The sequence below is a fragment of the Scyliorhinus canicula genome, chromosome 5, assembly GCF_902713615.1.
Source record: "Scyliorhinus canicula chromosome 5, sScyCan1.1, whole genome shotgun sequence".
NCBI lineage: Eukaryota > Metazoa > Chordata > Chondrichthyes > Carcharhiniformes > Scyliorhinidae > Scyliorhinus > Scyliorhinus canicula.
This window is the reverse complement of record NC_052150.1, coordinates 232,191,382-232,206,018: the sequence shown is the minus strand read 5'-3', so window position 1 is coordinate 232,206,018 and position 14,637 is coordinate 232,191,382. Positions and strand designations below refer to the sequence as shown.

The 14,637-nt window shown below is 44.2% G+C and overlaps 1 protein-coding gene across 2 annotated transcripts in view; it reads right to left on the bottom strand.

The window, feature by feature from the left end:
- The window catches only part of LOC119966674 (poly(U)-binding-splicing factor PUF60), a 98,030-nt gene that overhangs the window by 40,063 nt on the left and 43,330 nt on the right, over positions 1–14,637 (bottom strand). For both annotated transcript variants that reach the window (XM_038798733.1, XM_038798732.1), the window contains 2 exons: positions 9,931–10,023; positions 5,755–5,968 (listed from right to left, as the gene is read on the bottom strand). In XM_038798733.1, the coding sequence (XP_038654661.1) occupies positions 5,755–5,968; positions 9,931–10,023 (307 nt within the window). The remainder of the gene's footprint in view (positions 1–5,754; positions 5,969–9,930; positions 10,024–14,637) is intronic.

The following is a 14,637-nucleotide window of genomic DNA, read 5'->3' as shown; positions in this document are numbered from 1 at the left end:
AATGACACAATGATCCAATGAGCTGATCTGTCATCATTGTGGTTAAACGGGTTCCTATGGGCCATTGTAAACCGGAGAAATATCCAGGGTAACCAGTCAGAGATAGCGACAAAGAAATAATTTGCCTGAAGTCTGTAAGTATCTGCAGGGTGTGCTGTACAGATGGAAAGCTGAACAAACTGACTGGACGAAGTAGGCTGCGGTGCTGAACCATTTAGCGAGCAATAGGATGCCTTGTTTCTAACGGCTGTTGCCACCAGCTGCCCCTCAAGGTTTTCTAACCATTCTCTCGCCGATAGATTGAGAGAATCCCAAACACACTAAGATCTACAGCAAAGGGTTTGCCTTATCAGGGTGCAGGCTGTGCAATATTGTTAGGCTCAATACATCTCCCTTGCAGTTATCAGAAGGTTGTTCATCCAGTGAATGGTGTGATTCAGCACTTAATCTGGGGTGGTTTTTGTTAGTTCCAAGATCAGCATGCGCAACAAGGGAACTCACCAAGACCATTTTACTTTTCAGTATTGTGTGGAGTGGATAGTAAAGAATTGTATACTTTTCAGACTGACTGCAGATCTGGTGCTTTCTACTCACTATCTTGAACCATCAGCAAACACTGCAGCTGCTTCCAAATGCCATGCTGTGGGTCTGCAAAACCCCTTCTGATGCAAATGACTCAACAATCAATACTCAAGAACTGGGCTCATTAGACAACTTTAACTTGGACTCACTAATTCTATACCACAATTGGTCTTTCTCTTTTCCCTTAAACAGAAAACTCCTATTCCAGGTGGAGGCATTTTAAGATGCAGTTCCAAACCATTCGCTCATAGTTCACAAGTCCTAGGTATGCAACAAAACGGCCCACATCAATCAGGAGGGGCAAGCAGTAGGATGGATTTGAGACTAAAAGCAGAATGGGGTACAGGGAGAGATGCCAGAGTCAGCCTCACAATAGACATGTAACCGTTGCAAAAATTCTTTGATAAAGGAAATACAGACAGTGAATATTTGGAACAGCCAATCCAGTGAATGAAAGCAGAGGATTCAATAAATTTGAGGGAACTGAACACATTTTTGATAAAGAAGGCGAGAGTGATAATGGACGGGAAGCCTTTAATCACTGGACTGGCAGAATAGTTGGAAATAGATTTTAAGATCAAATGGTCCCATGGATTTTGAATCAGGTGAGGCTAGTGAACTGTAACCACTGACAAATATCTTCTGGAACTTGTCTGACTGATTGGTTGGTTTTAGGCAGATGGAAAGGAACTTCCTGGAGCTTTTCCAGCTGGGTCTTCAGTTTTGTAGGAGTCAGTATTTTGAGCAATTGAAAGGTGCAGATAGGACAGGGAGACTGCACTGCCCAGTTGATAGATGATGATGAACCCCAAGTAACATTTCTCTTTATTTCTCCATACAAGTAATTGTTGTCATTGACATATTGTTATGTAATTCTAGAATGACAGAACAGTTGGGTACATTGAAAGCTATCCCCAGTAGATTCCAATGGTAGACATATTTAATTAATGAAGAAATGAACGCTACAGTTGACAAGCTGATTTGCTGGATGGCATTACCCATTAGCCAGAGTTAAAACACACTCGTGTTTAGAGGATTCACTGCTTACCTTGATTAGGTTGTAGTCTAGGGAAGTTCTGTGCAATGAGGTATGGAATGTTCCTGTACTGCGGTCAGCAGCACAGTGGCAGTGAACTAACATCCTTTCTGGTGAGTTATGCTATTCACTATACCACTTCCAACTTACGGCAAACACTGCCAAAATGAGCCACGGTTCAACACATGGTCATCAGTAATCTAATACTCAGTGACCACAGTCCTTCCCAAGGGGAGATAAAGATCAGAGCGTCATTTACTCCCAGGTGGCATACTGGAGTTTAAAGCATACATCCTGTGGCAGGCACAATAACCCAATGCTTAAACCACAAGTCGACATTAGCCATGGGAACAGCTACTGATCGGCTCGTCACATAGGTTCATCAATGGCACATGGAAAGACATACAAAATCAACCACATAGCTCTTCATGAGCCTGCGCCCAACTGGGTAAGCAACAAGAAGCTTATCCATGCTCTGTGCTGGTAAAGGGAATCTTAATCTTTCTACACAGGATCCATGTGGTATCAGCATGGTGTATGTAACAATCAGGAGAATTTGTGCATCATCTGCATTTGTAATTCATTGGTTTGGACATTTCCAAGCAGTTGAGAGCAGAGAGAAAGATGAGGCAGATGGGGAATCGGCCAAAAGCAGGGCAGCAGTGACGGACTGTGTGTGGTTGACAGGCAGCAGCCTGCAGTACACCACTGGACACAGAGTCCCAGATTTGATTCCCGGCTTGGGTCACTGTCTGTGCGGAGTCTGCACGTTCTCCGTGTCTGCTTGGGTTTCCTCCAGGTGCTCCGGTTTCCTCCCACAAGTCCCACTGTTAGGTAATTTGGACATTCTGAATTCTCCCTGTGTACCCGAACAGATGCCGGAATGTGGCGGCATGGGGATTTTTACAGTAACTTCATTGCAGTGGTAATGTAAGCCTACTTGTGACAATAACGATTATTATTGCACATCTAACCGTTGGGACACTTAGTGGCAATTTAGCGCAGCCAATCGACATACCCTACACATTTCTGGATGTGCAGGTAATGTGGATTGGCCATGATCAATGCATGGGATGCTCTTTTGGAGGATTGGTGCAAACTCAATGCTCTGAATATCCTCCTTCTGCACTGTAGGGATTCTATGGATTATCAATAATTAATCCTCGTCTCTCCAAATGGAGACTAATCCTGTCCTTCAGAACTTTTCCCCGGGTCAGTGTGTGTGGAGTTTGCACATTCTCCCAGTGTCTGCGTGGGTCTCACTCCCCACAACCCAAAAGGGGTAGTCGTCCTTCCTTGAACTTTTCCATAACTACCTTAAATTTTACTGAGTTATGGTCACTATCACCAAAATCCTCCCCCACTGACACCTCTACCACCTGCCCAACTTCATTCCCTATTATTACCACTGTTATTACCCTATAACACAGAAATAAAAACAGGAGGCCATTCGGCCCTTCGAGGCTGCTCCGCCATTCATCGTGATCACAGCTGACCATCAAATTCAGCACCTTGATCCCGCCATCCCCCCATATCCCTTTAGCCCCAAGAGCTATATCTAATTATTTTTACATTTCTGAGATTTGTACATATCTGCTCTTGTCTCCCTGACTGTTTGGGAGCCTGTATTACACTCCCAGCAACCTGATTGCCCCCTTTTTGTTTTCAGTTCCACCCATTATAGCCTCAATCGAGTAGCCTGCTGAGATATCATCCCTCCTTGCTGCAGTTATGGTCTCCTTCATCAATATTGCAACACCACCTCCTCTTTTACACCCCCCTCCTTATCTGAAGCTTCGATATCCCGGAATTACACCCCCCTACCCTTTTGCCTGAAGATTCTATATTCTGGAATATTGAGCTGCCAGTCCTGCCCCTCCCTCAACCATGTCTCAGTGATAATATCAAATCCCAATGTGTTAATCAACACCCTCCGTTCACCTGCCTTACTAACAGGACTCCTTACATTAAAATAAATGCCATTCAGCTTTGCCATATCCTCTTGTGCCTTAACTTGTCTTTGCTCTGCCTTCTGAACTGATTTGGTTTTCCTTCTATATTTGGCTGTATATCAGCCCTAATGTACCTCCACATTGTAACCCATCCCTCTGCCAAACTATTTTAAATGCACCCCCACTATCGCCAACAGCACTGGATCCAGTCTCATGATTTTTTTTCCTGCACACTCTCTCCAATGCCTTTATATCTTTCTTATGATCAATGCAGTAAATATCATGTGCTGGCACAATGGCGCAGTCTGCTGCCTCACGGCGCCGAGACCCGGGTTCGATGCCTGCCCCTCCACACTGTCCATGTGGAGTTTGCACATTCTCCCTGTATCTGTGTGGGTCTCACCCCCCCACAACCTAAAAAGATGTGCAGGGTAGGTGGATTGGCCACGCTAAATTGTCCCTTAATTAGAAAAAAAATTGGGTGCTCCAATTTTTTTTTTTTTTTTTTTTTAAATGCAGTAAAAAAAAAAAATCTGTGAAGTGCACTTCACAACCTCAAAACACTCAAATTCCAAGAACAAATTGCAACTAGAAATCAGTAGTAGTCATCATCTGATTACGTAACAGGATAATGTACCCACATCTTAATCTTACCCCATACATGCTCATTTGCCATCCAACCCATAACAGTAAATTACCTGTCTACATATTGAAAATACCATCAATCCAACATCAATGGACCCAAAAATTGACTACATCCATATATCATACATTTTACCAGCTACTCAGAAACCCAAGGCACTGACTGGTTTATTCACAACTCCATGCAAAAACAAAATGACCCCAATCTCATTGCCAACTCACATTTTCTGAAGCCCTTTGTACCAACATTGTACACGATACAACAAACATTGGTAAAATATAAGTAGCAGATAAACATGTTGGAAGAATTATCAGTGAACCAATACAATCCAGATGTCCGTGCCAGCCTATGAGCCACTGAGATGTAATTGTGTGCCACGGTGTCCACTCTTCCAAAGCAGCACTTGACTGAAATAAACGTCCTAGTTTCAGATTCTACTTTATTTTCTGCATTGAAACATAGAAATTGTTAGTCGAAAAATATCATTGTTCATCTTGTTCACACCTCCCAGTATCCTTAGTTTCAATGATGATGGAGTTGACGACAGCCATCGCGATCTGTAACAATTAGACCCAGACACAAACTGAGGAAACACCCAGGTGTGGAAAGCTTTGGGAACCATAGGTCCATAGTCACCTGTTATTTCTGTATTCTCATTTCCGAGATGGCCACCTAGGTATGGCATGTAGACTGAACATTATATCCAATGAGTGGTCCAGCGCACATCAAGGTAAAAAATGGGGTGCCCAACGACAGCATTGAAGTCTTGCAGACAAAGTGCTGCTTATGTGCAATTCTGCGATGGGCAACACAGATGAAGAGTATCCAGATCCAGAAATTCAAGATGATGGAGATGGCACAAGTCTTGGATAACTGAGTCATAGTGAAAAGCCAAATGTTAAAAATGCAGTGTATCTGCAACCGTGACAGTGAAGTGTCTTTGCAAGCGCGTTTCCAGCTTGTGTGTACGTGCAGAGACCTATACTTAAAGCTGAACTACCAGAAGCAACATCAACTAATAGGAGAGGAAGGATGATGGTGCTAAGGGGTGAACACGTTCCCACTTATGCTTCCAGTTCTGGCATTAGCAGTGGTTGAGATGAAGTGAATGACTTGTCCTCTGATTCTAGCAATGAGCTTTTTCTTCCAGAGTCACTCCCAGGACATTCCTTCCAGTTCTGATGTTCGCTGCCCGGCAGCCTATCAATGCTAGATAAGTGGTATGCTGGTCAAATTTAGAGGCCATGGTGCTTTGCAGTGGGAGAGAGGAAGGAGGAAAAAAGGAGAATCAAAATGACAAAAAGAAATTAGGTGGAGACTGTTGAAACTCATTACTCAGGATTTACAGGAAGCTGAGAGTAGCCCTTCACTCCATCTACCTGGGCTGGGGTGATTGCCAAATCCCTGAGGTGAAAGGTCACCATTCTATCCAATTTCACCTTAGATACCTGCCAGGCCTTTTATTTTAGTTTTGTTAAATGCGTGGCCTCCCTTTTTCCACAATACCGTCACGAAACCAGTTTTACCAACAGAACACTCACCAATGAATCCATATCCTTTATGCTTCCCCGTTGTGGGGTCACGGGCCAAGGTGCAGGATTTAATCTTTCCAAAGGCCTCGAACACACTTTTAATGTCATCATCCGACAGATCCGGGTGAACGGACGCGACATAAATTCTGTTAAACGCCCTGGCTTCCTCTGCAAGCTGGTCTATGATTGGTTGAGCTTGTCCTATGTTACTCGGTCTGCCAACCTGTAACAAAAGAAACCCCCGCCAATTACAGACCAAGCTAGAAATTAATACGAACCATGCCACTTCTCCTGGAAAACACGGGCTAAGAATCGAGATGCCACCGGAAATCTTCCTGGGACATTGGAAATACCCCAGAAACGTTGGCAAATGGCACCCAATAATCATGAAATCAAGTGTGTCTCACATAGTCTGCTCCCATTAGGAAGAGGCCATTTTTTGGTTAAAGATTATTTTTTAACAGACCTCACTCGTCAGAAACACTCAGCTTGAGTGTTCAAAAGGGAATCCTTAGTGTGTTTTACAGGAGAGCATGTAGCATGCTGGCACATCTAATTAAAGGGAAACTACACCTCATTTAAAAAACAGTAAATTTCCTGCTCCCACGCACAGTCCCCTGCCAAGCGCTCTGAGTCACACGTTGCGATGCTGCGGAGAAATCCACCCCGTAACCTCGCGTTTGTTCACCACCGGGAGGAGGAGATGATGAGGGGAGGGGAGGAGATACGCAGCCCACACGCCTATTCACAGTGCATTCTAGGTAGAATGACATCACTGCAGCTGCACAGTACAAAACCTTCCACAGAATTTATTACTGGTGGAAGACTTGTACAGGGCAGCTACAGAACAAGCAGACCAGAGTGATGCCACCCTACCTAGAATGCACTGCAAGCAGGAGAAGGACCAGCGACACCGGGCAGTGGGAGAAAATGCAACGTCACGAGCTGGACTTCTCCCCAACACAGCAGCGCACGACTCGGAACAATTGGCAGAAGACTGAGCCTGAGAGCAAGTTATTGAAACTTACCACTTTTTAAATGGGCTGAAGGCCCCTTTAACAGATATCAAACACAAGTGGCTATCTGTGTGTTTACTGGGAGCATCTTGACCTGTTCCCCCAGCCAATCGCAAATCATCACGGAGGTGTGGCACTGTGGATCAGCACTAAAACGCAACCTGCTGTGGAGACAGGCCAGAACTCTCACAGTAAACATACCGGGTAGTTAGAAAGAAAAGATCAGAGACTGGTTTCAGAACTTTGGAGCATTTATTATTTAAAACTTGAATTACAAGTTGACTTGCAATTGGTGGGAGAACCCTCATCCTCCAATTGATGTGAATGTTCAACCTGACAGGTAGCTTTTAGGAAGAAGAGATGGGAGGAACAGGAAGACGTTTTGGAAAATAGGATATACAAGTATTTTATCTACTGAAGGATTATTTATACTTGATCTCCAGCATGGAAGAAGAGAGAAACTTTGGAAGCATAGGCTTTTCAAGAGCTCCCAGTAACATTTCCTTGCGGATAACTGCTGAAATCTGGACTAAACCAGCTTCAAGCACAAAAAAGCCAAGTGGTCCAAGAACAAAGGGAAGCCTGGGATTGTGACACAGGCCATAAGAGAGCGGCAGAACACGAGAAAGAAATCTAGATGTGCAGATGGCAAAGTCATGAATGAGCAAGATAACACAATACAGATGTCCGCAAGATCAGTAATGTCTGGATCCAAACTAAGGTCCAGGTGGAGTCAGTTGTCTCCTCTTGCTCTCTACGACCTAGACTGCTAGGCTTCACTAGGCAGTTCCATGATTAGTCTTCAGTCTTCAACCACTATTAAACAGTAGAGTCTCTGATTGGAAAAGAGTCAATTGCTCTCAAGTGACCCCAGCAATCTACATATTTCACTGGAAGGAATTAAGCCAAGATCATTGCAGTGCCTGCTCAAAGTTCCCGTTTGTATTTCGCACAAAGGCATGGTCAGAGTCAGCTGCCAACAGGGGCAAGCCAAGAAAAGATGCCAAGTACTTAATGAACAGACCACTGGTCAAACAAAATGATTTTTTTCTTAAATTACTGGGGAAAATAAATACTTTTAATTCAAACAGGAAAGATAAAACCCTTGCCGATCACCCCACCCTCACGTAAATTAAAATATCGGGATGGCTCCTGGAGGTGCAGTCGCTTAGAATGTTGAGTGTTCCCACTGGCTGCGGGCACTTTAATGCTGGAATTTACAGCTGCTGATTCTTCTGATCAGAATGGCTGTCGGACTGGTGAGGGAGGGCTCTACAGCCGAGTCCTGTTCTATAAAAAAGCTTGGAGGAGACACAAAGAAAAGTTGTTTCTAAGCACATTATAGGAACGGTAATGGTAGCATTCATAAAGTCAGCAATAACCCAGAGCTTAAACAAAGCCACCAGAAATCTGCTTCAATCAAACTGGAGGAACTGATATCGATCTTGTTGGGGTCCGCTCTAAAGCCACATGGAAGGTTTCTCCCCTCGCGTCCACCCACCAGACCTCACTCACATCACTATTGTTCCATTAATGTCCGGGGAGACATTTTCATTTCCCCTTGCTTATACACTGAACCCTCATGCCTGTTTAACATTATTCACATTTCCCCCCCCCCCCCCACACTTTCCACATCCCTTTCCATCTTGCATCTTTTTGACATCGCTGCCACTCACCTAAGCTGCTCTTTTACTGCCTCCTAGAGGTATCCATGTTTGCACTCCATCCCAAACTCTCCCTTCCCACAAAACCTAATATTAATGTCCATCCCAAGGCAGCATGGTGGCGCAGCAATTAGCCCTGTTGCCTCACGGCACCGAGGTCCCAGGTTCGATCCCGGCTCTGGGTCACTGTCCGCGTGGAGTTTGCACATTCTCCCCGTGTTTGCGTGGGTTTTGCCCCCACAACCCAAATATGTGCAGGGTAGGTGGATTGGCCACGTTAAATTGTCCCTTAATTGAAAAAATGAATCGGGTATTCTGAATTTTTTTTAAAATAAAAATTAATGTTCACCCAAGCAAGTTAGCAGCTCTACAAAACATTCCCCAACCCCAGCCTAATGATTTGCTTGACCCTACCATCCAAATACCCCATGTACCATTATAAGAATCCTGCCCCACTCTCATACACTTCACCTGATAGACTGTACTCTCTCTCTTCCCCCCCCCCCAACAATAATCACATCTCAGTTCAATATCCCTTCCACTGGCATTACCCATGCAACGGGCACTAACTCAGGAGACTCTAACATGGCTTCTGCAAACACTGGCATTGTCACAAACAGATCAGATACATAGCCTGATAAGTTTCTTCTAGCGATCCCTAAACGCCCACAGAAAACACACCGGGGTACACAAATCGATAACGCTCATTGGCTGATTTTGCCAAAGTTCACTTTGCACCTCATCAGTTCCTCCATTTATGCCAAATCAGTTGCATCCATTAAGTTTTAGTCATCCCCATGACCTATCCCTAGCCTTACTTACCAACTCTGCTGCAAAGTCTTTAATTGGAGCAGTAACCTGTGGTTCACTCTGTGGGTCCACTTGTCGCGGCTCATGTGCAAGAGTGCCTTTATTAGCAGCAATGGCACTTACTGATCAATACCAGTGTGCCTGCGACATAACACCCTAAATCAATGAACTGGGATCATCTTGGATAGAAATTAAGCTGAGGTTAGAAAACAAAAGTTGAAAATCTTGAATGAAAGAAATGCTACACTATTAAATGCTCACCAGAATTCTGGTGGAGGTCCTTCAATTTTCAACCAGAAGGGGCAGTGAGCACTGATGAAATAAAACTAGAAAAAACTATTTTAAAAACAAAAAAGTTCAAGTGAAAGGCATCACTGCTGACGAGATGACAATGCAATGCGTTTTCAGTTGCCACCAAAATAGCTTATAGACTGCCGACAACCGATTTTACAACTGTTGACTGTTATCATTACCCAACATACATGTATGAGCAGAAAATCACCATGTGTAAAAGGACACAAAGCAAATCAATAGGGCCCTGGCTTTTCTGTTCTGTTATCACCTTGTGCTTTATCCTTTAGCAGAGCACACTGAATTTCATTATGGGGGAAGTTTATAAAGAACTGACAGTTCTGTGGAGACCCTATTCTTCTGCTGGTCAGACAGTTATGTGTTAAATCGCTGAGGTCACTTACCTTGATGTTTCTGCCTCCCAGCATCACCGAGTTCATCTGCTCAAGAGCAAGCTGAGCTGCCTCTGGAACTTCGTACTCCACAAAGGCAAACCCCTACAAGCAAAAGGAAGGGCCTCACTCTCAGCTCTGCCACAGCACAGTGTATGCGAGAGGTACTGTGCCAGCTGGCCCCAACCATCTTGCGCACACACAAACACACACAAAGAACAAAGAAAAGTACAGCACAGGAACAGGCCCTTCGGCCCTCCAAACCCGTGCCGACCATGCTGCCCGACTAAACTACAATCTTCTACACTTCCTGGGTCTGTATCCCTCTATTCCCATCCTATTCATGTATTTGTCAAGATGCCCCTTAAATGTCACTATCGTCCCTGCTTCCAGCACCTCCTCCGGCAGCGAGTTCCAGGCACCCACTACCCTCTGTGTAAAAAAACTTACCTTGTGCATCTCCTCTAAACCTTGCCCCTTGCACCTTAAACCTATGCCCTCTAGTAATTGACCCCTCTACCCTGGGGGAAAACCTCTGACGATCCACTCTGTCTATGCCCCTCATAATTTTGTAGACCTCTATCTGGTCGCCCCTCAATCTGTCGTTCCAGTGAGAACAAACCAAGTTTATTCAACCTCTCCTCATAGCTAATGCCTTCGTACTAGGCAACATCCTGATAAATCTCTTCTGCACCCTCTCTAAAGCCTCCACATCCTTCTGGTCATGTGGCGACCAGAATTGAACACTATCCTCCAAGTGTGGCCTAACTAAGCTTCTATACAGCTGCAGCATGATTTGCCACATCCTGCCAATTACATATTGTTCTCGTTACCCCTACCCTATTTCCTACCTCCCCACCAATCCCATGTAATATTATCTCCAATTTCCTGCAAGTTCCTTTTTGCTCATAATTTCTTGTGCAGAACCGTAGCAAATGCCACCTGGAAGATCACAGAGATAACATCCATAGGCTCTAGTTCAAACATGTAACCCAAGTACTTCTGAGTGTAGTGTTGTTCCCGAAGCATGGCTCTATACATTCATCATTTAATGCAAGTGAGGAAATTTGAGCCACATTACTCCTGAACTTCCAAAGTTGACTGTATTCAGGCGCAGTAGGGAAGGCAAACATCACATCACTGTTCATAAAGGGAGAAAGATTAAACTAAATCCAGTGAGCTTATCAATAGTGGAATTATTACCAAGGCACAGTGTCAGCATTTGGAAAAATAAAGTCTAATTAGGGAGGTTCAGGGTGGTTGCGTGAAAGTTAAGCCATATCTAAATTAAACAGTGCTGGCAAATTATGGGGCAGTATGGTCAAAATGTTTAAAATAACAAAAGGATGAGACAGGAAAGGTAGAAGCAAACTATTCCCTGTTGCCAAAGGTTTTATGACGATGACCATAGATGAAATTTAACGGTAAGAAATTCAGCACAAGAGGGCAGGAGCAACTTGCTTAGAGAGCTGCAAATCTGTTGAATTCACTTTGGGTTAGTGATCAAGGCATAAACTAGCTCAACATTAAAGATTAGACTGAAAAGCTGCATGAAGGAAGGGAGGGAACAGTGCAGGTAAACATGCTAATGGCAGTAATTGCTGATATGGATGAAGAAAGCCAACACGGAGGGGGTCTGAATGGTCTTTTTAAGCTGCAAATTCTATGTACAAGTGCAAGATGACTTTTGTAATGCTGGACTTCCAAGTAGCACAGAATATAAATAACAAATGATGCAATACCATCACAATCTCAGTTGTAATAACACTGACTTTCAATTGCCTGGCAGAAGGAGGAGATATAGACTTTGAGAAAGCTCGATGGCCACTCACTGGGTGACAATCTCGGATAAGTGAATGAGTTCTAGTTTGAGACTAGGAAACTTTGCATTATATTCCCTGGACAAGGTCATTAGAGGTTACTTATTGGGTAACTGGGAACTGATATTTTCCTCTAGTACAGGAACACAGAGAAACAAAAGAACTTGCATCAGATAAACAGCTGAAGCAAGCCATTATTTTTTTTTCTCCCTTCCTCTCAAAATAGGCTAATATATTCCAAACACAGACTAATACTTACTCGGGAAGTCAGGGATATGGAGGGAGGACAGGGAAGAAGAACTGAAATGACTAACAAAATGGCAGAGCAGGCACAAGATGCCAACTGAATTTTTCCATTTCCCACTTGGGTCTTCTCACATTAAAATTACTCCACTTTCTCCAGCCTTTCCTTGTAACCCGGCCCCTTCTGGTGTCAGTCTTATGACCCTTCTCTGCATCATGTGCAGCTCTCTCTCATGCCTCAGTAACTGGACTGGGTATGCTATTGGAAGCTTGAACTGATTGTTTAATCAGTAAGTTTCAATGCGACCTCCTCTGACTGGTTCTCTATTCCGGTCGTATAATTAACCTTTTATCTGTTCAGCCGATTGCTGCAGACACCATGGGTAATGGATCTAATAAACTCCACCATCACCACCGGACCATTAACGTGATTTAAAAACATGCAGTGTCAATACTCAACTATTAGAGGGAGCAAGGAAACAGGTGGTCTTCATTCTATATTCATAACAGAGCTCGATTATGTACAACTAAGCTTGTCCAGTCACATTTCCCATTTTACTCCATTGCGAACAGTTTCTTAATTTCTTAACGAGAAGAGCAAAGAACAGTGCAGCACAGGGACAGGCCCTTCACACTCTTCACAATTTTATAAACCTCCATTAGGTCGGCCCTCAACCTCCGTCGTTCCAATGAAAACAGAGTTTATCGAACCTCTCATCATAGTTAAGGCCCTCCATACCAGGCAACATCCTGGTAAATCTCTTCTGCACCGTCTCTAAAGCCTCCACATCCTTCTGGTAGTGTGGCGACCAGAATTGAACACTATACTCCAAGTGTGGCCTAACAAAGATTCTATACAGCTGCAGCATGACTTGCCAATTATTATACTCAATGCCCCAGCCAATGAAGGCAAGCATGCTGTATGCCTTCTTGACTACCTTCTCCACCTGTGTTGCCCCTTTCAGTGACCTGTTCACCTAGATCCCTCTGTCTGTCAACAATCTTAAGGGTTCTGCCATTTACTGTAGATTTTCCATCTGCTACCTGCCACCCTCTGCCTAAGTCTCCAACCGAACTATATCCTGCTGTATCCTCTGACAGTCCTCATCGCTATCCGCAATTCCACCAACCTTTGTGTCATCCGCAAACTTACAAATCAGACCAGTTACATTTTCCTCCAAATCATTTATATATATATACATTACAGAGAGCAACGGTCCCAGCACTGATCCCTGAGGAATGCCACTAGTCACCGCCCTCCATTCAGAAAAGCACCCTTCCACTGCTACCCTCTGTCTTCTACCCTAGCCAGTTCTGTATCCATCATGCCAGCCCACCTGATCCCCTGTGACTTCATCTTCTGTACCATTCTGCCATGAGGGACCTTGTCAAAGGCCTTATACAACATCCACTGCTCTACTCTCAATCACCTTTGTCGCTTCCTCAAAATTAGATCAAACTCGATCAAATTAGCGAAACACGACCTCTTCTTCACAAAACCATGCTACCTCACGCTAATAAGTCCATTTATTTCCAAGTGCGAGTAAATCCTATCCTGAAGAATCCTCTCCAATAATTTCCCTATCCCTAACGTAAGGCTCACCAGCCTGCAATTTCCTGGATTATCCTTGTACACTTCTTAAACAAAGGAACAACACTGGCTATTCTCCAGCTCTCTGGGACCTCGTCTGTAGCCAGTGAGGATACAAAGATTTCTGTCAAGACCCCAGCAATTTCCTCCCTTGCTCCCCTCAGTATTCCGGGGTAGATTCCATCAGGCGCTTAGGAATTATCTACCACAATAGTTTTCAGGACACCCAACACCACCTCCTTTTTGATCTCAATGTGACCCAGACTATCTACACACCTATCCCCAGATGCATCATCCACCAAGCCCTTCTCTTTGGTGAATACTGATGCAAAGTACTCATTTAATACCTCGCCCATTTCCTTTAGCTTCAGATATAGATTCCCTCCTCGGTCCTTGAGTGGGCCAGCCCTTTCCCTGGCTACCCTCTTGGGGATTTTCTTTCATGCTGTTTGCCAATGACTATTCGTGACCCCTTTTTGTCCTCCTGTCTCAGTGCCCAAGTTCCGTCCTACTTTCCTTACATTCCTCAACAGCTTTGTCTGTTCCCAGCCTTTTACGCCTTACGAATGCTTCCTTTTTCTTTTTGACTAGGCTCACAATATATGGAGTTTTCTAAACCTGGCCCATAACATTAGGCTCACAATATCCCTCGTTATACAAGGTTCCCGAAACTTGCCAATTTATCCTTCACCCTCACAGGAACATGCTGGTCCTGAATTCATATCAATTGTTGTTTGAAAGACTCCCACTTGCCAGATGTTGATATGCCCTCAAATAGCAACCCCCAATTTAAATTCTTCCAATTCCTGCCTAATATTGTTATAATTAGCCTTCCCCAAGGTCCAGTACGGCCCCTTCCTGGGTTGGGCTATTTACAAACGGTTTCAGGAAGCCCTCCTGGATGCTTACAAATTCTGCATCATGCAGGCCCCTAGCACTAAGTGAGTCCCAGTGAATATAGGGGTAGTTACAAGCAGTAGTTAAAAGCAACACTGATGCTTTTGCATCTTTCCAAAATCTATCTACATATCTGTTCCTCTATCTCCCACTGGCTGTTGCGAGGCT